The 24,683-nt window shown below is 42.7% G+C and overlaps 1 protein-coding gene across 1 annotated transcript in view; it reads left to right on the top strand.

Annotated features, from left to right (window-relative positions):
• cux2b (cut-like homeobox 2b) overlaps positions 1-24,683 on the top strand; it is a 463,358-nt gene that overhangs the window by 259,625 nt on the left and 179,050 nt on the right. The window contains 1 exon segment of the mRNA XM_041203041.1: positions 14,639-14,749. Coding sequence (XP_041058975.1) covers positions 14,639-14,749 — 111 coding nt within the window.

Here is a 24,683-nt window from a genome sequence, read left to right as displayed (position 1 = left end):
AGATGATCACATTTATATTTAAAGTTTTAGTTTCGTGGAATATTACAAGAATCGAGTTAAAAGGAAAACATTGAGGCAGCATGCAGGTTTAATATATTCTTGATACCTTGTGAGATAGAATAATAGGAATTGAATCAGTTAAGCATCAAGAAGACTGGAAGAAAAGTTAGAATTTGCTCCATGTAATGACAAAGCAGCTGATTATTTAGGAATTATAAAGTTGGCAATTCTCCTTTGGTACTTGTAATTTTCTTTGTTAACATATACCTAAAGTAAATAGCACTCACCGGGAAGGTCTGATTGGTTGTAATTTGTCAATAACTTTCTGAGAATTTGACTTAGTAGCACGATAGAAGCCCTCATCAAGTTGGGATTGAGGGGAGTAGAATGTGGGAACCAAGTCTTGGCATTTGCATGAATAACCGAAACGAGAACACAGCTGACGATAACAACTTGCATTACTATAGTGCCATTAATGTAGAAAAATAGTGCAAGGATTTACAGAGACATTGTCAAAAATATGGATGTTGGTCCAAAGAAGGAAATATTTGGAGGGGTGACCAAAAGCCTTATCTAATTGGGGTTTAAGGAAGGAATCCCAGTGCACGTGGTCTCAGTGTCAGAAAGCACAGCCACCGGTGGTTGAGCGACTGTATCAGAAATGTGTGAGTTCCACAGTTAGATTGAGGGGGAGAAGAGGGATTTGATTGGAGGAGGTCAGAGAGATGGGGAGGGGTGAGGTCATAAAGGGATAGAAACAGACCGAGGGGGCTTGTGTAAACTGGATTACCTGCATGGGGATAAAATGCAGACTGATAATTTAGACACATGACATTATTCCTTAAATATTAATAATAATTTCAATGAATGAGCCAGTTTTTGTATCTTAACTGAGTTAATAGACATGATACCACTGCAACAAGTTGTAACATTTTGTTGAGCTTTACCAGAATGTTGGGGTGTAAGATAAGGCCTGAAGTTATCGTTGCATTTGGCACTGCCTGTAGGTATGAAAATGCCTTTGTCTTGAGTGTAAAATAACGGTGGCTGCAGAAATGAACCATTTTTTACTTGAAGTGAGATTTTAATTTCCTGGCTATCCCGTGATGATTTACCTACTATTGATGAGTGGATGTGGGGTTCGGGGGTGGGGGTAGTGGTGGTGGGGTGGCAGTGGGCGAAGAGAACTAAAATATTTGTGGATTTTATAAAGCATTGCTTCCTCACACAGCATGTTGGGAAGATACTGGTGGAAATTGGGTATTGGACCTGCTTCTTAGTAATGTACCTGATGTGGGAGAATATCTTGGCATCATTGGCTGCAGTATTATTAGATTCAGCTTGATCAACCAAGCTAATGGAGCTGAAGATTTTAAATTCAATTGCAGATTAAATTTGCAGGCTAAAATTCATAAAAGTAGGAAATAACTTTGGGAAAATTGACTGAGGGCCTTCTCTATGCAGGGACAATAACAGGATTGACAAAAATGAAAGAAAAAGCCATGATGAGAAAGGGTTGAAGGGAGGGCAAATGATGAAAGACAACTCAAATCTTGAACTGCTCGTACACTAGGAAGTGCTTCTCTTTAGGGAGAATCTTCGGTGCAAGTTGCCAGTGTGTGGTGAATTCTGCAGACATTCAAAAGAGGGCTGGAAACATTCCTGTGAGCGGACAATATCTCAAAAGTAGGTGCGCTATCAGGGATAAAGGTGGTTGTGATTTCCTGGGGCTGGATTTTACGGGGGCTGAGTATTGTCCGTCCACCCCCGCATGCAGCCAGCAGCTGATCTGCCGAAAAGAAGCCTGTCCCGCAGTTATAACACCCTGTTGCCGAGCTAAATGGGCCGAGTGGGACTTCCACTGAGGGGCGGAAGTTCCACCCTGGAGAGTTGCTAATTGACCAAACTGACTGATTGGCCGGCAGCTCTAGTCGTTCCAGCAGCACCAGAACTCAGTGGTGGGCAATTTGGGGACTGCAGTCAGGCCCGTTGGGAATCTAGCCATGGCGTCCAGACCAAGGTAAGCCAGTGGTCTTAGATGGGGAGGGATTGGGCAGCCTAGGGAGAGGATTGGTGGGGGGTACATTTTGGAGACCAGATAGGATGAACAATGGAGGGGGTGGGTAACATCATTTGCAGGGGGAAGGGGAGAGGATGCTCCCAATGTGCAAAGGGCAACCCCTGAATGCTGTGCCACCTTCCCAACCACCTTCATGAATTTTTTTTTCTTTTTATAACTGTTTTATGGCATGGACAGCATATTATCTGGGTCAACTGTTAGCATGCTCAATTCACCCTTCATTATTTATTTTAAAATGGCGGATGGGCTGCCGACCATGAAAATGGGAGCGCCTTAGATAACCTGAAACTCTGCTGTTCCAAGTAAAGACAGAGCATTATTATGAATGTGCAGTTTTTCAGAAGATGATATCTACATTGCCAGGTTAAACCCTGTTCGATGCTTTTCCCGCATAGATGTTATTAGTTAACAATTTTATTTAAAGTTTATTGGATGCAATAAAAAAAGCTAGGCTTAATTTATGTACTCCTATAACATCCAGAGTGCACAGGCTTTGGACCTGCCTAGTTTGTATGTCTACTTTAGTTTTCAATCAGGACAGTTTACCTACTAGCTAGAAGAGGATTGAGAATACAGGGTCTTCTTTGGAGATGGTGATTCAATGTGTGCACTTGCATTTACAACCATTTATTATATTTACCTTTTTATTGTAGCTGAATATATATTATGAGCCCACTAAAATGTTTGCCTTATGGTATAATTCAGTGTTTAATAATGTTAATAAGGTAGCAGCTTTAAGGAATAAAGGCTGATAAAAGTGTATAAATAGAGACCAATGCTTTACTTGAATCATAGAAAAGATCTTTATTAGATTATAGCTACCTAAAATGGAGCAATTAGAAACTTCTTAAAATTAACAATACTGACTGTGATAATTTACCTTCTTGACATTTGTAATGAGCTTTTCCTAGGTGTTTTGGTGCTTTTTGCTTTGAGAAGGACAATTTAAGGGTGTAATTACTCAAGCTAGCAAGGTGAAATCATGAAAGCATATTCTTCTCTCAGCAAGAAAACTAAAAGGAACCTGGATACTTGACTCAGTTCAAAGTTTTTCAGAAATCACACTCATTAAACCCCACTGGAATCAAAGATAGTAAACCTTGGAAAATAACATTTACCTTGTTGCAAATATCTAGTTTCATAATTTATATGTTTCATTTTAGGAATTGGATTTTTTTTATGTGGATAAATGGAAATGCCTGATTAAGAAACTGATGCACAACCCTATTATAAATGCAAATCAAATAATCCTGGGTTGATTACAGTTAAAAGGTAACCTGTGTTTATCTTATAAGCCAGAGTTAATGGAGAAAATTTAAACAATTAATAACCTATCACTTGTACTAGAGCCAAAAGGTCTACTCTTATCTCTGTAAAATATATGAATTATTCATATAGATCACCGAATCAAAGAGATTCTCTTGAAGGCAAGATGATTGATTTGCATTTCTGTTTGGAACATCCCCAAAGCATGCCATGTTGCCATTGGAGATGGGCTGTGGAGGTTAGAAAGTTCTTTTGTTTAATTTATCTGGGTGCTTCTCACAGAAGGCAGTTGCAGATTTGGTCTTATTTAGGTTGCAGCTCACTTGGAGTTGGTGAGAGGAAAATAAGTTGGAAAATTTACTTAGCTTGAAGCTAGAGGAAGAAATCTACAGTAACACTCGCAATGAAAAGCAGTTAGCCTGCTAGCAGAAAGCAGTCAACTTGAACAGTTAGTTCAGAAAGAGCTGTAAAGAAGCTGTGGGAGCAGACTTGGAAAAGCGATCTAGGTATATCCGAAGTCAAGACAAGGAGCTGAGGACCCCACAGTTATGGGGTCTTAAAAGAAACCTGGAGGTTTGCTTAGCCAAAAGCTAATTGAAAGGTCCCCATGAACTCTTTTATGTCAGGGAAAATCTGAAACACTGAGGAAAAATCAAAGTGAATTCCAGAGGGCTGTGGCATACCTTTGGGTTGGTTCCAGGGAAGTGAATGAACCTTCAAGATTTCGTAAGACAAGGGAACACTTGGTTGGGGGTGGGGGGGCGCGGGGAAGTAAAAGTAAAACTGAATTCATAGCATATGTAGTTATAAATTATAGTATTAAGATGGTAGTGCATGCTTTAATTTTTTTATGTACAGCAAAGTTTGTTTTTGTTTAAAAAGGTGAAATTTTGTGGCATATTTCCTTCAGTTAATGACTGGGTGTTCAAATTTCTCTTTAAATGTTAATGGCCCCTACCGGAATCATAACAAAAATGCCAAAAGTTGAGAGATCCACAGCCCTAGGATTTGGATACATTGAAAGGTAGCTGCCCCATCGTGCTGGCCTTAGGAAGATCCTGACAGGGTAGCCTCCATTCATGTGGAATTTTATTGGGAAAAGTGGCTGTTGAAACAAATAATTACAAAGCATTATCCCACCAGGAACACTACCAAGAAACTCCCTTACCATTAAATTTTTATTTTTATTTCATATGATGTGAGTGTTACTGGCTAGGACAGCATTTATTGCACATCCCCAGTTGCCTTGAGAAGGTGGTGGTGAGCTGCCTCTTGAACTGCTGCAATCCATTTGGTGTAGGTACACCCCTCTGTGCTGTTAGGGAGGGAGTTCCAGGATTTTGACCCAGCAACAGCAGAGGAACAGTAATAAATTTCCAAGTCAGGATGGTGAGTGGCTTGGAGGGGAACTTCCAGGTGGTGGTGTTCCTGTGTATCTGCTGCCCTTGTCCTTCTAGGTGGTAGAGGTCATGGGTTTGGAAGGTGCTGCCAAAGGAGCCTTGGTGAGTTGCTGCAATGCATCTTGTAGATGGTACATACTGCTGCCACTGTACGTCAGTGGTGGAGGGAGTGAATGTTTAGTTGGTGGATGGGATGCCAATCAAGCGGGCTGCTTTGTCCTGGATGGTTTCAAGCTTCTTGAGGGTCTTTGGAGCTGCACTCATCCAGGCAAGCGAAGAGTATTCCATCACGCTCCTGACCTGTACCTCGTAGAGGGTGGACAGGCTTTGGAAAGTCAGGAACTGAGTTACTTGCCTCGGAATTCCCAGCCTCTGGCCGGCTCTTGTAGCCACAGGTCTGGAAGCAGAAAGTACCTCCTTGACCGGGAGCATTTTAGTTTAGGTAAAGGAAAATTTTAGGAGTTAACAAAAAGTAATAACTTCAGTTGCAATATTATGGTCAGTGTAACAAAGCTATTAGTATTATGCCGTGTGAAATCTTCTGGTTTTAACAGTGTTCTTACGGGTGATTATTTGACAAGATATTCCTACACAGAGTCTGGAAGATAGCTGTTTAATTCAAACTGAAGCCAGGCAGACACGTTTCACCAAAGTCGGCTGTGGGTAGCACCTGGACGAATCAGTTGGGAGTAGCTTTTAATCTTTTTAACACAATCCCTACAGAATCAGAGTGAATTGAAAATGAAAAAACTAGCTCCGAAGCAGTGACGTGATGATCAGTGCTGGCTGTAGCAGACAGGCTGTAAGAGCATTCCTCTGTCTGCCTTAGCAGAGCTTTTTCACTTCTTTTCCACTTTAATATAACATCTGTCATCTGGGTTTGCAGGGTCCTTTCCACTAATGATTACTTTGTAAAGTAAGGAGACTGTTAAAAGCTAATGATGTGGAACACATGGTGGGGAGGAGGTGGAAGAAGTACTCGCTTCCTTCTACAAATCCTGTTTCCTTTAATCTTGCCACTTCTAATAGTAATAAATCAAGCACTAAGAGGTCACTGGTTGCCTATTTATTTCAAATTGCTTGGTACTTTCTTTTTAGGAAGTAGTATCAATTGGAAGTTGAAAGCATAAGGGGCAGTGAAAGCTTTAAACAATCTGCTGTCCCTTTTTGGAACCTTTTAATAGGCAGCATTCTTCCTAATGGTTTAATAAATTTATTTCAGAGTGGAGTCTATTTTCTGAAGTATTAAATCATTATCTTTTTTTAATTCATTCTTGGGATGTGAGCATTGCTGGCTAGGCCAGAATTTATTGACCATCCCTAATTGCCCTTGAGAAGGTGGTGTAGAACTGTCTTCTTGAGCCGCTGCAGTCCATCTGGTGTAGGTACACCCACAGTGCTGTTAGGGAGAGAGTTCCAGGATTTTCACCAAATAACAATGAAGGGATGGCGATATTTCTCAAAGCCAGAATGGTGTGTGACTTGGAAGAGAACTTTGCATTGATGATGCTCCTGTGTGCAGGGCCTGGGAGAAGGGGTGCACACGGTGCTCATCACCAGAGTCCATGCTCTGGGGCCCCTGGGCTCATTGGCTGAGTAGCTTGTCATTCCTGATGGTCATTGTCCAAAGCAGCCAATCTGGCATGTAGAGCATCCCGATTGACAGGCTACTCGGTTAGTGATCACTGTTGCGTCAAATTCCTCTGTCCTTACTTTTCTTGCTATCTCCTCGTGGACTTCTGTTTGTGCGTTGTTGGACTTGTGTGCTGCTTTCTTCCATGGTTGGAGCCTGGAGGCTGCTGAAGTGTCAGATAAGCACCTCTACATTTACATTACCCACCCACACCGCATCCCCACCCCCCACCACCCCTGCCTCTACCCCTCCTAGCATCTTCTCTGAATCCTGAATCCTCCCCTAATTCAGTCCCTCGATGATGGTGGCTGTGGCCCAGGGCACGTTCCTTTCCAACCTCTTCTCTGAGACATGTCGAGGGTGGGGGTGGGGGGAGGAATTCGAGTAGAATCGGGAGGTGGGAAGGGCCTTGGGCCACAGACACCATCATCGACAACATCGAGCAACTGGATTGGTGGAGGACTTCAGGACTCCGAGAAGAGGTCGGGAAGGTCCCCTCCCGAGTTGGCCACCATCTCTGTAGGGCACAGTTCTGGTTGGCAGGCCAGGCTTGTCACAATTTCATAGGAGGGAAATCACAGCTGCTGTTTATAGGGCTAATGTTTTGACAGAGGCCCTCTCCACCCGATTTTACTGCCTTACCTCCTCTACACCCCCTGAAAATCAATGTCCTTTCTTAAGCTGAAACCAGGCCATAAGGTATAAAAAGTTGCTGTAGTGCAGTTACCACCTTAGTTAACATCATATCAGCGACGCTGACCTCTCTTCACATCTCCCAGGCCCTGGGGTGAGTGAGTGCTGGTTTTGAAAGACCATAGCAGAACGTAGACCGGGCAATTAGGGATGGGTAATAAATTAATTGTAGACTCACTCGCTAGTAATTACTCATTGCTTTATGTATTTTTTCCCCCTGTGTCTTGCTCACATTGTCCTTTAGGTCATTAAGGATGGACGTTTACTTTCACCCTTATTTCTTAAAAGCCATGATTCATTTTCAGGAGACACTAATAGCCCACTGTACCTCATCACTCCATGTGTGAAGCTAGAGCAAAGGAACTTTGTGGACTGTTAAGGTGCGTTATGTTTAGGCTTGAGAGACCACTACAAATTTTTAAAATCTATGTCCCTATCGATTTGCATGCTTATCCAGTTATTGACGTGTTCTTATTTTAGATTTATCTACCTGGGGGGTAACTGTGCCAAAAATAGACCCCCCCCCCCCAAAACCTCTGGGCTTACTAACTTCAAATGGGGCAAGCAAATATAAAATGATGGCAGGATTCCAGTGTTCAGAGGCCAGGCCTAGCCCTGGGGCTGCAGGTGGAGCAACCCTGAATATCAGCATTGGCAGGTCATGCAACCATGGGAGCTGCAGAATAAATCAAGTTCTGTTCCACTGGCCTGTGATTTGGAATTTTTATCTCTGCTGTATGGGTCTTATCCACCCGTTTTTTCCATTGATGTCGAACAATGTAGATGATCATTGGGTGAAATTGTTCTTTGGAAAGCACTTTTTTCAAATAACAGCAAGTTTGTACTGAATAGTCTGGCCCTGGGAAGATTCTCACTTTCTGCCATAGTTGAAATGTAATTCAAAACTGATGCTGGCATCGTAACAGTTTGGTTTGCACATCCACAGATGCTCCTCAGTGTAACACTCTGACATAATGTGATGTAATGCATTGTATTACCGGCTCCTCCACCTCACTGGCAAATATGTAAAATCTCACAATAAAGATTAACAGAGGCTTATTGTACATGCACGGATCCTTCATCGTGACAGCCTGCAGAAGTGAGCCTTTAATGAGGTGAAAATGCAGAAGTAACATCTCTGCATGAAAATATATCTATGTAAAGCTTGGCCTGTTGTAAGAATTTTTTACATTTTCTGAATCACTGTGGATGCTGGACTATCCAACCTGTGAGAAGGAAACAATGTAATTGGGATCTTTGCCATCACAAGGGAGGATCCTTTTGAATTTTAATCATGTAATTACACAGTTCTTTTTTAGCACTGATTCACACTCTTTGGACATTTAATACTGCATGTAAGCTGTTTATTTCTGTTTTTGATTAAAAGGTCCCACATTAACCAGAATGTTTTGAAAAAAAATCTCTTCAGAGCAAATTTATTCATGGGATGGTGAATGTAGATTGATTTAAACTTCAGTGATTTAGTATTTGCAAAAAATATCTATGGTAGTATGTTTAGGCCATAACAGGGCTGCAAACCCCACATCTTATCAATCATCAATACAGATGGAGTAACTCAAATCCGGCAACCCCGGAACCGGGTCTGTGCCGGATTTCTGGGAGGAAAAAAAAGTTAAAACCCCTTAATCCGGTGAATAGGGGGCACAGCATGATCTCTCTTCTCTCTAGGGCGGGTGGGATCGAAGTTCACCTAGAGCACAGGAAACATCCGATGCAGCAACTCCCCAAACTTTTCAGTGCTGGGTCGGGTGGAGCCAAGGTTCACCCAGCCTCTTGGAGAAAAATGTCTGGTTTTCAGATACCGCCGGTTTTCAGGTAGCTGAGTTTAATGTACTCAACTCGTACTACTTATTTCCATTTCTGCAACAATGCAAAACTCTGCAGCAACACTGCTGAAACCCTTATCCATGCTTTTACCACCTCTAGCCGTCGTATTCCAAGCTATTCTTACTCTCTCCCACCCTTCACTTTCCATAAACTCCACTTTCTCTTAGATTCCCCCCCAGCCTGTCTCCTGCTCCCCACTTAAGTCTGGTCATGCACCAGTCTATCCTCACTAAGCTTCAGTGGCTCAATGGCCTACAGTGCCTTAAGTTTAAAATCTGCATCTTTGTCTTCAAATCCTGTCACTGTCTTGCCCCACCCTGTTTGTCTCCTTCCATTTCTTCAGTTTATATACCTTTTATCCATCCTCCCATTGCTTTCATAACATAGCCTTCAGTGGAGCAACCAAGCCCCACTCTCTGGACACCCGTACTAAACCCCTTCTCTCCACTTCTCTTCCCTTTGAAAACTCATTTTTTGACACAGCTTTTTGTCATCCCACCTAATTTCTCCCTCTGTCACTCGTTCCCCTCCTCTATTTAATTCCAATTTATGAACCATTTTGGAATGTTTTTAACATTGGTAAATGCAAGTTGTGGTTGATGGTGTTGGGCTTGTGACTGACTTATTCTTTGAAAGAAGTGTAGTGTAAACATTAATTGGGTCGATCTAATCTGGTTTCTTTTTATCAATAACACCCCAAATAAAATGATATAAAAAGCTTCCCATGTCTTTCAAACGTCAGCCAGAAGCTGACACTTAATGCAGTATTGAGAGAGTGCAGTACTGTCTGAGATGCTGTCTTTCAGATGAGACATTAAACTAAAGCTATATCTGCCCTGTCAAGTGGATGCAAAAGATCCTATGGCAGTATTCAAAGACTGGGGAGTTCCCCTAGTGTCCTTGCCAGCTCTTACCCTTTAACCAGCACTGCCGAACACTGACTATCTGGACATTTGCATTATTGCTGTTTGCGGGGATCCTGCTATGCATGGAACAATAGTTGTTATGTTACTTTATGTTACAACAGTGGCTGATTGTGAAAATAGTTTATTGGCAATGAAATGGCTTGGGGATGCCCTGAGGTTATGAAAAATGCTAAACAAATGCAAGTTATTTCTTTCACATGCATTTAAAAACCATGATTAGATTTATGCCAAAGTTTTGTTTAGTTACACTAACCTTTAGAAATGAGCTGAATAGATACTCAGGAGAGATGGCAATGAAACGATAATTTGCACCATATAACCACACCAGTCCCCTTCTTGTGCAGTACCCATCAAAGGTGCAGAATTACATCAAGGCTGGTTTATGTGCGTCAGGTGTCTGTATGGCAGTTACATTCTGATGGATTTTTTTTTAGCCAGTGTGACGGTTTACACTGGACTTGACAACACCATGGCTGAACTTGTACTGGGTTTACTGAAGAACAACTTTTATAATAACTGGTCCTTTAATCAATCAAGTCCATTCCCAGTGAGAAGCAATTTGTCCAAAGTCTTTTGTAGTGCAGTCGGGGTTTATTGTTAAGCACGGTACAGTATTTGTTTTCTTTTCAGGTCATCACTGTTTGATGGAAACTTTAAGAAGGTCTGTGTAGGTTGCCTGAGTGGTGGTTCCGTAGATGGTGCGTTTATTGACTGCCTGGATCTGGTTACTGTTCAAATTTGACTCTTCTTTGGAAGGAAGAAGTGTGAAGCCAGTTTAAATTAACCGATTGACATAACCGACAAAATGTTCCTGCACGAGGCTTTGGTCGTGGCGAAGCTTCCTTTGGGGTGGTCTGTCAGACGTACTTTGCAGATACCATTTATTTGAGATGAGCACAGGAGCTTTGTCAGGGCAGAGCAGATGTTCATCTCATGTCTGTATCTGCTATTTGATGAGAAATTTATTGCTGTTCTGCTGGGTTTGTGTTTGTCTACTGTGGAGTCTATTAGACGGACGAGTGGTTGGCAGAACGCCAGGAAACGCTGTTTAAATGAAATCCGTACTCTTGGCTGCTGCCTTTGGGAAGCAGCAATAATGCATTTGCTAGGCCTGTCTGATTGGCTGATTGATTTTGTGCGATTTGATTTATTGATCAATACCCTTAAATTTGACATCATTGCTGGTGAACTAATCTTTAGGTGTTTGAGCATCTTTGCATTGCAGAGAAGCAGAGCTGATAAGGAACGTCTGAATAGAATCTGGGCTTATCTTAATCATACAGTGCCCTGTGCTGCCCCCGCAGCATGTGCAGAACACAATCACTAGGCAGAATAGTGGAGATCTATAAATTGATGGAATCCAAAGCCTCCAGCATCGATTACCATTATAACAAACAGCAGTGCACAGAATGTCTGATTATTTTTAGACAAAGATTCTGTGCTCTCAGCAACAATTTTGCTGATGCTGTCACTGTGTCAGATATCTGCCGCTGATTGCAATTAGTTGCAACACAAAAAGAAAGAATGTAGATGGGTTGCCATTTATTTCCAGTAAGAACCAACGGCATTGTTTAGACTTGTGCGGCCACCTTGTGAGTCGAGGTACTTGCCCAAAAGGAGGGAAGTCAGTAAGGGAGCTTCTCAATCTGCTCTCCCCTCCTCTCGAGGCATCAAGGTCTGGTGAGGTTGTGGTTTAAGGGTACGCGTCACTTGTGTAAGTGCTCATTTGTCACGTGTGAGATTTTATTATGATTGTCGGTAAACTATTACATCATGGGGGACAACTTGATTGCTGAAGTCGGTCTCGTCTTTTATAAAATTCTTTCATGGGATTTGGACGTTGTGGGCAAGGCCAGCATTTGTTGCCCAACCCTAAATGCCCTTAAGAAGATGGTGGTAAACCACCTTCTTGAACCGTTGTGGTTCTTTTGACTTTCCTGTTGCAGTTTGGCACAACAGAGTGGATTGGTAGGCAATTCAGAGGTTAGTTAAGAGTCAACCACATTGTGTGGGTCAGGAGTCACATGTAGGCCAGGTAAGGACGGAGGTGTTGGCATAGTATTGTCAACGGACTAGTAATCCAGAGATCCAGGGTAATGCTCTGGGGACCTGAGTTCAAATTGCGCCCCAACCCCTCGATGGCATATGGTGATATTTGAATACAAGATTTAATTAAAAGTCTAATGATGACCATGAAACCATTGCCGGTTGTCATAAAAACCCTTCTGGTTCACTAATGTCCTTTAGGGAAGGGAAAATCCGCTTTCTTTACCTGGTTTGGCCTACATGTGACTCCAAGACCCATAGTAATGTCTTAAATACTCTCCAAAATGGCCTAGCAAGCCACTCAAGGGCAGTTAGGGATGGGCAATAAATTCTGGCCTAGCCAGCAATCCCATGAGCGAATAATTAAAAAAAAATTTCCTTCCCTAAATGGCAAAAATGTTTTTTTTACAGCAATCGATGGTAGTTTCATGGTCATCATTAATGAGATTAACTTTTAACTCCAGATTTATTAATTAGTTTGCTTTATTAATTAATTGAATTTAAATTTCACCAGTTGTCATGGTTGGATTTGAACCCATGCCTCCAGAGCAATAGTCTAGGACTCTGGATTATCAATCCAGTGCCATTACTACAACACCACTGTCTAATCAAACCTGATAGTCATGTGTCTATTCCTGGTGAGCTTGCTGAATTTTCTTTTCCGCTTTACATTCCAAGGATACGAAGATCAGTTGTAGATCCTTACCATGACTCTGGCTGAGGTCAGGGAACTCTGTGTTGTGCAGGGATCAAGCCCAGGACTTGTTGGTCAGCTGTTCACTGGACAATCTCATTGAACTGTTCCCCAAGCCCCTGAAGGATTTTCTTTTGATATAGCTCATTCTTAATGCTGATTTTAATTATTAATCTTCCAAGCTTACATCTTTATACAGTTTACTCATTAATTCTTTTTAGTCATCTGATTTCCTGCCACTAATTATCTATAGTTGAATTCATTTCACACCTTGTAACTTCATACATAGCTTAATAGATGCATAGTGTGTGATGTTGCCATGGCATATAATGAACAGGCTTAAAACTTTCCTGTCAAGCTGTGTTTCTGGAGTATTGATCTTTGCAGGAAAGAGCCTCACATGTAGTAGGTAACCTGAATGCTGTGTCTTTTTATAAAAAAGATTCCCATCCAGCACTACTGTGTATAATATATCTAATAAAAGCTAACACACATCCTGTTTAATGGAAGAATGCAGTGTTTAGAATATTGATCACTTTCTCATCTAAACAGATTATAGTTAAACAGCAAACACTCCTGAATTGTAACTGGAAGACAATTGTCATAAAACTGATCCTTTTCACTGATTTTTTTTTTGTTTTTGATTGAATATTTACAGATTTTCAATTGTATGTTTCTCAATGTTCCCGTCAGAATTAACAGGAGGTGTTGAGACCAGCACCTATCTTTGGATCAGTTATCAATATAACATCATTGATAAAATATTATTTGCCACTTCCTAGATAAAAAGAGGGCATGGAAACTTAATCATGTAGAAAGGTGGTTGACAATTGAGACTTCAAAAGAAATTAGCTGAATTGTGATAAGTTGACGTATGAAGAATTACATTTTTAACATAGTTCCCGAAGCAACAGAAACATGAGGACATTTTGCTTTCACATTTTAAAGCAATTTGCAGAAAATTGAACGACTATATTTTACAACTGTTAAATTTCTGTTGGTGCCATAAAATGCCATTTCTTATGATTGATTCCTTTGTTAAATTTGAAATTCACTTTGTTTCTGTGGTTTGAACCATCTAATCTGTCATCTAATTCCTGATCCAACTGTGTTTTGCAGTTAATGCAAATTTATTCATTTACATATGTGATATAAGCATTTTATAATGTCAATATGCTTCAATATGGTGTACACGAGGGAACGCGACAAAGAATTGAATGACATTTTCTTCTAAGTTGTATGACGTTGAAATTTATGAACTATTTTCATCTGAAAAGACATTTTTATGCATAAAATTATGGGTTTCTGTGTTTTGCTCTTTTTCTTCCCACCCTCCCACCACCTTTCACCAATTTTCTCCCTTATCCTGGTCCCCTGCAGGTGTTGATTCTGTACTGAGATACAGTTTAATAGATGCCAGTTGCCCTCTGGTACCTCATTCAAGTGGCCATGAGCATGAGCCTTGATGATAAGTATTGGCAAGTCTTCAACCAGTCAAGCCTGCCCTGTCCTCTTCCCACCTTCACCTTTCCAACTGGGGTCACTGAATTGCAATCTGGAACAGGGACCTTGATTAACTTTCTTCTCCCTAACCCAGGGGCACTGAGGCCAATTGTAGTATCCGTGGCACTGCACAGGCTGAGGTCGGCTGATTCGACACTTTTAATTACTCATGGATTTAATCAGCTTGACCCATTAGGTGAACTGAAAAAGGTAGTCAGTTTGTTTAGAAAGTCTTGTTTGGGAACAGGTTTTAATATCTGATATGTTATACTTCAAAGTTGCAATGAACTGGGCTTTAGTGATTTCAATTAACTTCAATTGTTGAAGCACTTTTAACCTTTAGTAATTTCGAATAGTGGAAAACCTTTGCAGGTGAAGATCGATTATCTAAAATATATGTTTATCTAAAAGCCTTTCATTGACTTGTGGCTCATTCTGCTTCTAATCCTTCTTGGCAGCTCGCAGTCCAACCTGGCTTGAGATAAACTTTTAAGTAGACTTTTGACCTCCTCAATAATAACTTGCCATCTCTCCTTATCTCCTCCACAGAAGGAGTTGAACTCAGTCGCATCAGAGCTAGCAGCCCGGCAGGAGGAGAGCGAACAATCTCACAAACATCTAATAGAACTGAGCCGAGAATTCAAAAGAAATGTACCAGAGGTATAATATGCTACTTTTTATTTAGCTAGCTAATCCTTTATATTTAAGGCTAAAACAGAATGGTAACGTGAATTTTCAGTGATTTTTAACAATATGTTTTGGAGAATGGCTCCTGGTCGACCAGCCTTGATTTTCTTGAAGGAAACATGAACCTGCTCTGAGAGGTTTGACAAATTTGTTCAGTGAGCAACTGAGCCACATAGGAAGGTGGATGTTAAAATGATCACCAATCGATTCAGATCTCAGTTGGGGAGACAGCTGGTCAACAATTGCCTTCAGTCTTCCTGGGCTCGAGAGGGGGAGATCTGCCACTTCCGACTGCTGTCCAGTGACACCAATGCAAATGTGTGTGGACAGCTTGTGTGAACAGGAGCAGGTTTGGCTTTATAGTTTTCCCTGCCTCCCTGTCCCTCCATCCCCCATCAGTCAAAAGTGTAAAATAGACTCAAAATTAAAAGGATAAGATTTGTCTTTTATCCAGTGATTGCTTCACCTGACAAAGATGAACATTATCAACACTTCAAAATCTGTATTTTTAAATTGGATTCTTGTTGCCCTCTGCTTTCAGGTCTACCAGGCCCTAAGAGGGCTTTGGCAACCATGGACTTCCATTGGAATGGTCCATGATTATTCTATGATTATTCTTGGCAAAATACTGCAGTGGTTTCCCTGACTTTCACTATGGTTCCTGTTGTATGTTGGTTGTGACTGACTAGGGAACGATTGCTAAGACAGGTATATCTGAACTGTAACTGGTTTATTGGATAAATATAACTATATACAAATATACATGACTAGGTGCTACTCAGTCTAAGCCATGAACATTCTCCCTTTTGACTTTTGGTCATGTGTCTCTTACATCATCATGTGGGTGGGACTGTTTCTCCAGTCCCACACATTAATCCTTTCAACCTGAACACCCTAATACTACATCTCCCCCGCCAGTTTTTGTCCATATATATTTACATACTACCCCATTTTCCCCGCTGAATCTCTGACTTCGCAGACTCAATTGATCAAGAGGTTTTGCGACTCCCTGCTCATGTCCTTGTCGAACTTGGAAGGTCAGTGGTCTCTCTTTGAACTTTCCTTATTCTTGGTTGGTCTTCAGTAAAAGTTGCAGTATCTGGTCCATTGTCAGTTTGGAATTCCACATCCAGTTCTTCCAGGTGTTTGATTGATAGTTCTTTCTGAGAAATGAGGATAAGATTTCTCCTGTTTCTCCTTATCGTGCCTTCAGGGGTATGTATTAAATAGGATTGTTGTTGATTTGTCATTCCTTTGGACAATTCGCTTTCTCTGCCTTGGTCTCTTATCCATAATTTTGTCTCCTTTCTTCATTCTGGGTAGTTTCCTGATTTGTACCCCTGGTTATAATGGGAAGCTTGTTGTTTTTTGTAGGACTGCTCTTGGTCCTGAACTCTCTGATAATCCCAGATATCTAGTCCTGAGGTTAATTTCTTGGGTAGGATGGAAAGCTATGTTCAAAGCTTTCTGCCCATCGTCAGTTCAGTCGGTGCCAACCCACGTTGTAGTGGAGTAGACCTATATGTTAAAAGTGCCATTGGAAAATCCTCATTCTTCTTTAAGAGAGTTTGATAGCATAGACCTCCCTTTCTGCCTTGCCATTGGATTGGGGATACCTCAGGGTGTGGGAGTAGGAATCCATAGTTCTTGGCGAAATGGGTGAAGTAGTTGCTGACAAATTGCGGGCCATTGACTAACACCACCTGGTCAGGAATGCCATGTGTTGCAAAGGCTTCTTTCAACAACCTAATGACGGACTTGGTGGTCATAGTGTGTGAACATTTCACCTCAATCCCCCTGGAGAAGTGGTTGACAATTATAAGGAAGGATTTCCCATTGTACATAAACAGATCCATTTGCAGGCGTTCCCATTGCCTGGTAGGCAATTGAGTGGGGATAAGGGGCTCCCTTTGATCTGGTCTGTGTACTGCGCACACCTGGCACTGAGAAGTCATTTCCCCCATTGATCTTGATATCCCGGCCACCACACTGCAGACTGGGCTCGTGCTCTGCATTTTGTGATGCCCACGCAGCCCTGGTGAATTCTTTCTAGAATTTCTAGTTGGAGTGAGACTGGAATCACTAGCCTCTCACTGTACGCCAGCAGATCACCAATTATGATAAAGTGCTTCCTTTGTTTGAAGCCTGTTTTCATCACTGATCCACCAGGGCGCTGCTGTGGCCAACCTTGCATGTGGTATTGACAAATATGAATACAGCCCTCATCTTGCATCTGCTCCTGGTGTATTTATTGTAGCCTTTTTTGGGCTCGCTGGCAATTGTGCTGCCACAAACTGAGAATAAGACTCGATCTTGTTGACCACTTTGATATCCTGTGGTGCAGGATGGTCAACAGTGGCCCAAGTGCAGTTGTTTGTAGCTTGCCCTGGACGTGCACTGTTTCGTAGGCAAAGTGTATTCACCTCAAACGGAATCTCTGGATTCTCAAGGGCTTTCAGGCGAGTCCCTTTTCATCCAGTAAGAGACTAATGCTTTGTGGTCTGCCTCAATGACGAATTTCTCACAAGCCCATGTGACTCCGAGAGCCTCTTTCTCTGTAACCGCATGCCTCATTTCTGTGTCAGATAGTGCCTGAGGCAGGTACTAGACTGGTCTATGGCACCCTTTCAGTTGCTCTTAAAACACAACTGCCCCCAGCCCTGTAGATGAGGCGTTAGCTGCGATTGTGGTCAGTAGAGACTGATTGTATTGAGCTAAGATATCTGGTGAGAGCAGCATGTCTTTAATCTGGCAGAATGCCTGCTTGAGCCTCCTTCAGTAGGTGTCTCAAGGGCTCTGTGACTTGCGCTTGGTACGCCAGGAATTTTCCCAGCAATTGACCTCATCAAGGAATTGTTGAACATGCAGGATTGATGCAGGTGACGGAAATTCACTGAGGGCCCTTGTTTTTTGTGGGCCTGCTGTTAGGCCCGTGCTACTCACAATATGGCCTAAAAATTGAATGGACGCTTCAGAGAATTTGCACTTATCGTTGATTGTCAGGTCTACTTCCTGCAGATGGTTCAAAACTGCTTCAAGTCTCAGGTCGTGTTCTTTGGCGGTTGCTCCGTGGGCAAGGATGCCATCCATGTGACAGATCACGCCTTTAAGGCCCTGCAAGATGGCAGACATTGCTCATTGAAAAATTTCAGGCGATGAGGTTATGCCTAATGGTAAACAATTAAAGCAAAATGTGCCGAATGGAGTAATAAAGGATGTTAATTTAGATTTTTCATCTAACGGCACCTGCCAAAAGTCACTACTGGCATCCAGTTTTGGGAACAGTGTACTCTTGGAGAGTTTAGTCAGGTTGTCGTCCACTGAGGACATGGGTGAATTTCTCCTGTCTCAGCCATATTAAATTGAGTCGAGTCCACACAAATGCGATCGGTTTAGAAACTGGAACCATTCCGGAGCACCATTCTGTAGGCTTTGTGACGGGAGAGATGACTCCCATCCTGGTCATCTCTTCTAGTTGCAATTAGACCTGTTTCATCAGTGGATGTGGTATCTTCCTAGGTGTGAAAAGACACTCAGGTTTAGCATCTTTCCTCAGCGTTATGCTCTATTCAGTCTTCAGTTTTCCCAGACCTGTGAATAGTTTTGGAAAGTCTTTTTGAAGTCAGACCCAGATCTTCGCTGATTGACTTCCTCAACCTTTTGGATGAGACTGAGGTCGACACAGGCTTTTCAGCTCAGAAGAGCGGATCCTGATTGTGAAGAACATATAATATTTCCTGTGTTTGTTTGCTCTTGTATTGGAGCATTGCCTGCAGTGTACCCCTGGACATGTAGCCTGATCCCTCCTGGACCATGTAACTGGGTTGTAGTTGCCTTCAGGCATTGTGTTACTGGCCACTGTTCTTTGTCTGATGAGACTGTCTTGCTTGTTCCTATATTCCAGAATGTTTTCACCCAGGAAGCATTTTTGTTCCTCCTCTTGTTGAGATTCCTTAATTTCATAGCCTTGTGAGTGAAGATTTTCTCGTTATCCTCTGTAAATCTAGAGGTTTCAGTTCTGCACATCTTCCCAAAGAGACCAACCCTTTTTAAGTGAAAGCATTCTGCAATGTTTGCAGGACACTGTTTGCACTTGTGGGAATTTTTGGCACCACAGCGCTGGTATAGTTTGATGACGTCTTGAACCTTTGTTCTATAAGGTTATCTTCTTCCCTAGAGTTTCTTTGACATTCCTTTGTTTAATTAGTTGTACTGTCCCTGGGGGGTTTTCTGAGCCACGGTTTTTCTTCTCTTCTGAGAATGGCTCTGTTTTGTTTACAGACCTCTCTGTTTGTCTCACCAGCTGTATTGCCTTCTCCAAAGTTAAGTTGTCTTTAGATTGGAGTGGTAGTTTGTCTCACCAGCTGTATTGCCTTCTCCAAAGTTAAGTTGTCTTTAGATTGGAGTGGTGTCATCAATAACACTGACTACAATGCGATCTCATATTAGCTCAGTTTTAAGATCACCATATTTGCAACCTTTATTTAGCCAGTCGATCAGGTCACTGATAAAGACATCTTCTTGTTCACCTGGTTTCTGGACCCTTTTGCTGAATTTGGCCCTTTCTAATATCTTGTTACTTCATAAATTAAAATCAAAGAGTTTTTAATACTTGTTTGAATTTGTCTGATGTTTTAATAATGCCTTGTCTTGCTATAACTTCATCATGCGCACATGTTCCAATACAGTATCCTAATGTTTTGACCTTTTCAGTCTCAGACTTATGGTCCAACCTGGAAGCAATTCTCCATAGTGCCCAATTCTGTGTTTGACTTGATCCTTCCATATGCCCAAATTGCTCAGGCAATGGGAATTCGGAATCCATCGCTGCTTTAAGCTTCTAAGAGGTTTGCCTTGATTTTTGTTGTGCTAATGCAGTCGCAGGAATGCCGTTTTCCTGCGCTGACCAATCTTTCACTGATGCCCGCTGGAGTTGGTGACCCTTTTTGGTAATTGTTCCTAAACTCTGCAGAATTTTTAAACTAATCACTGGAAGTTACTTGAAGCTCTATTCGAGGCTTCCCTCCTGCTGGGGAATAATCGTGCTTAAGCAGCCGATTTTTATTTTCTTCTTGATCGCTGCCTCACAATCGCCATGTGTAATGGTGCTGACCTTGAATCTGGACTGCTGGACGTATTGAAACCTGCGCTTACTGAAAATGGAATTTGCCCAGTGCTGTCTGCTTATTTCCATTAAATTGAAAGATTTTGACACTTTTTCACCCTTCCTCAATCGGCGCTAGGTGCTTCGACTCTGCTGCTGGATCAGGATTTTTCACAGACCACCATATTCTGCGGTGCAGCCCTTACTAAGCTAAACAGTTGATTTTTCTTCCGTTCTCTACCTCCACATCTTCTGTGGAGCTCTTTTGGAGATTTTCAACTGTGTTATCAAAGTCTTCAGTTTTGGTGCATTTTTTCAGGTCAGACTTGCAAATTTCTTTAAAGCTGATTTTCAGAGATTTCGGGGTCCAGCGCAGCTGCCACCATGTTCTACGTAGCTTGCGACTGGCTAAGGAACTGTTGCTGAGACATAGTCTGAACTATAACGGGTTTATTGGATAAACATAACTATACACAGACATACATGACTAGGTGCTACTCAGTCTAAGCCATGAGCGTTCTCCTTCTTGACTCTTGATCATCTGGGTGGTACTATTTCTCTGGTCCCACACATTAACCCTTTCCACCCTGATGCTATAGTTTCTGCAGCAGCTATTGATGATCACTATTTCAATGCTTCACTTCCTTGAACCAGCTAAGCCATCTTTAAGTTGTTCTCTCTCTTCGTTAACTGCCTTTCTTTTTCTGATGGAGCTGACTCAAGCTGGGGTGCAATTTCAAAGGTGCAGGGGGCCTTGCAGCACATCATACAAGTAAGAACGCTTTGCATCTGAGTTTGGGTAGGCAGTCTATTCAACTGATGGGGCATAACCTTACAGCCGACAGACACTTTCTGGTACAGATCACTGGATAGTGATCAGGACCTCTTGCTTATTCTTCTCTTAACTCAAGGAACTAAGGCCAAGTACAATGCTCCTCCTGCTACCCCACCTTGAATCAGTTAACAGCATGGACTGGGAATTGAACTGTGACCTTTCGATATGGCTCAGTTACAATTGTCTTTGTTGACTGACCCGTCGAGAAGCTTGTGCTGACAGCTTAAACCTTTCTCACTTCCCTTTTAACACTGTAAAAAGAATGGTCTACGTTGGTGATAATTTTCATTTTTGGGTGGATTTAGTTCAATCCTGTTTATTCTGGTGAGAGTCCACACTTACTGTTGGTGACATCGTGTAAGGTGTGGTTTTCAAAAGAGTGGTGTGAAAGGCCATACGCAGGCTTGTTGTCACGGTCTTTGGAATAGCTGACTTTTGTTGCCAGCGGACACGAGCTTCAGTAGAAGAGAAGGTGTGAGGAGAACAAATGAGCGATAACTGTGTTTCTGTTTGGTTCCAATCTGTCTTAAAAGTACTGTGCTCCTCATGTCCCTTGGGTCATTGAGGCCTGATGTTATGTTTTTATGTTGCGTCTTTGGGCCATAACCTCTGACTGGCTTCGGAAAGTGCTGCCTGCAGGAATTAGAAGAAATAAATGCACTTACCTCGTCTTGAAAATTGTGTTGCCACTTCCATTCACCGGAGCTGCCTGGGGCCTACATCAAAAGAATCATCGCAGGCCCCAGTGAAGTGCAGCTCCAGCAAATTCAAGAAGGCCACGCCCCCTTTTTTATAGCACTTGCTGCCGTAAAGCAGGTAAGTTTAAAATGTCAGGAAATTGATAGGCCAGGGGAAGGTAAGTAGATAGGATTTGGGGGTTGGGGGTGTCCGGAGGTCGGGATTGTGGGGGTGGGTGGGTATGGAGGCTGGAGGTTGGGAGTGTCAAGAGGTCGGGGGTGTGAGGGTGGGGCATCTGGAGGTCGTGTGGGGGGTGGTGATCAGAGATTGGGGGGGGTCCTGGGGTGGGAGGGTCTGGAGGGGAGTGGGGGTGGTTCCAGAGGTCGGGTGGGGTTGGTGTCTGAGGTCAGGGGGTGGGGGGAAGATCCGAGGTCGAGGGTGGGGGAGGTGGTGGGGTCGGGGTTGTCGGAGGTCTGTGGGGATGGGGGGAGTCCCAGGGGTGGTGGTGATGGGGTTGGGGATGTGGGGGGAGTCCCGTGTAGTCGGTCTGGGTATTTACTACAGTTACCCAGAAGCGAGGAGATGTTCTAATTCTTCTAACTTTTTCTGGGTAACTATTGGTATAACCCCGGCGGAACCATCCGAAGTTTGCTATTTTAATCGAATTTTCGGATAGTTCCCAGCACAGCACAATTGTCCAGAGGAAGTTGGCACTTCTGGGCAATTGCCCTGCAAAACCCTTGCCTGGGAACTTGCCAGAGGGATTCCCCAGCACATTTTTGAGATATCCCTCCAAATCTGATATTGGGGAGCTCGGAAGTTATGGGCCATTGTTTTGTGATGGCAACTGATGTTCCTGTTGGGAATGAAAAGCTGGAACTGTATAACGAGTGTTTATCATCATGTTTCTTTGACCAGAGTGATTGTGATTTCAGACAACTTGGGCCTGTTTTGAAATTATCCCACAGTGCACCTTGATGAACTAGAAGGCTTGTTAAGTTTGGTCCCTGGTCTGAAGGTCATATTAAGTAGAAACTTATGCTGTACAGGTGTCAAAACGGGAAAAAAAAATTGTACACAGTGAAGAGTTTGGACTTTTTATTTTTAAAAGTGATGAAAGAACATGAGCTATTGAACTGCATGGAGCAGCCATTGCATATGTGAATCTACTACATTTAAACAGAAGCCATTATCTCCATTTCTTAGGAGGGCTACATGCGTGTAATAAGGGGGCCGCTGAGATATTTTAAGCAGTGGATTAGTTACAAAAGACTTTGGCTACAAAGTTTTACAAGGAGCAGGGGTGGAGTGTGGTGATGGGACTTCAACTTTTAAGAAAAAGTAAAGCTTGAATCGTATTTGGGTTGGGCTCTGGGACAGGTTGTGAAAGCTATATAAAACTGGCCCAGATTTTTGAACGGTTAACTTCTGATTAATCGAGGTTTCTTTGGAGGATTGAAGAGGGAGTTGTGGATAGGAAGTTTTGCTTGCAAGGCATTTTAGCAGCAAGTGGTTTTGAACAATTTCCTGGTTATTGTGTGAAAGGAAGACTTATTTGTAAAGATGGTAAATATTTCAAAATGAGCAGTTAAAAGGAAAATTCGGCAAGTTGCTCTTGTACTGGAGAACGATCCAAGACCGTAGCACAGAATGGGAGTGTGCAGTTAAACCTTTGTTCAACAGAGGTCAGCACAAATACTGATAGCTTTAGTCTGAAAACCCGCAGAGAGTCTCTGTTACCTTAGATGGATTGCACTAAAAAGAGCGGTGGAACAAAGGACCTCACAGCCCAGGTTAAGCTGTTAGCATTATCGAACATTGTTATTAATTTAAAATATTTTAAATAGATAGAACAGACCAAATTATTCTGCATTTTGCCTATTTTCAAACATTTCCAAGGCTTCCTCACATTAATATCAAAATATGCATGCCATGTGGAATTAAAGCATTATAAAATTCCTTGAAGGAGATATACAGGAGGGAATTTAGTGGAGCCACTGGAGAGGGCATGATGGTGGGGAGCTTAGGAGAATCGGGCAGGAGCATCCACATCAGATTCCCATCGGGATAAATGCCCCCATTTAAGTTGGGGGCGAAATAGGCCTGATATGGAAATCTCACCTGGTGGTGGCAGGGTGTCAGTTCGGCTCATTAATGAGCCACTTGATACTAATCATCCCTGAGCCCACCAGAACTTAGTGGTAGCTCAGGGATTTAAAGGGACCTGCACAGGACACCCGTCCATTCCAAAGGCTGCTGGATTTGCCTCCGGCCTTAGGAGAGGGTGGGTGTGGGGGTGTTGGGGGGGAGGGAGGGGGGGTGCGTGTGGGGGTTCCTCATTAACAGGCAGGGTGCCCAATTGCGGAACTAGCATCGGGAAAGGGGGGTGTGTGAAAGTCAACCCCCACCCCTTGCCACATACCCCTGACTCTAGGTGGAGCATCCAGAGATGGAGAGCTGCTGGTCTGGGGGCCGGGATTTCCACCCCATTGGAGGCTCGATTGTGTGGATGTTGGCCAGTTAAGTGCCCGAGGACCCCTAAATTGCACTGGGCCCCCCCAATGGAATCGATGTGGAGTTCCCTCCAGCTCTCCAGCTGGTGGGGTGGGAGCGCTCCTGTGTTGCTAGAACTCATCCCGGCCACAGGGTGCTACGATAGCTTATCACGCTTCATTTTAAAAATCCTCATACATCCACAGAAAAAGAATATTAGTATCATTCTCCTCCTCCATGTAACGAACTTGAGAGTCATTGCTGGCGAAATTTAACAGGCCATCACAGTCACTAATGGAACAAGCCAAGTACAAGTTGGATTTGTTGTGATGATGCAGCTTCATTTTTCAGTTCAGGAGCTTGAAGTTAGTATTAAGAACTTGGGGTTCATTATCAGTTTTGGGGGCCAGACTTCAACGTCTAATGCACTTTGTCCTTTTCCCATACAGAGGCATCTATTCACCATTCTTCTGCCTCCCCCATCCAGGCTAATCTACCTTTTTGATCCATGGATCTGACAAGGAGAAGAAAGAATTGTCAAAAGTTGTTTTTATCGGACTTCTGTGTGTTTCTGCTACTGAGTGTGATAGATCTATTGATCTAATGCTCATAACTCAAAGCAGTGCATAGTGGTTTTATATTCTCCCTGCCCTCCTGCTTGTCATGGGTTATCCTGATCTCTCAAGCGGACCTTGCTTCTTTTGTTGTTTAAACTGAACAGTATGTTTAACTGAGGCACTGGCGTTTGTAGTATGCATGACTGGAGGTGGTCTGTAGACCAATGAACAGAAGACTTA

This window comes from Carcharodon carcharias, chromosome 13 (genome assembly GCF_017639515.1).
Source record: "Carcharodon carcharias isolate sCarCar2 chromosome 13, sCarCar2.pri, whole genome shotgun sequence".
NCBI lineage: Eukaryota > Metazoa > Chordata > Chondrichthyes > Lamniformes > Lamnidae > Carcharodon > Carcharodon carcharias.
This window is presented reverse-complemented; position numbering and strand designations above follow the sequence as displayed.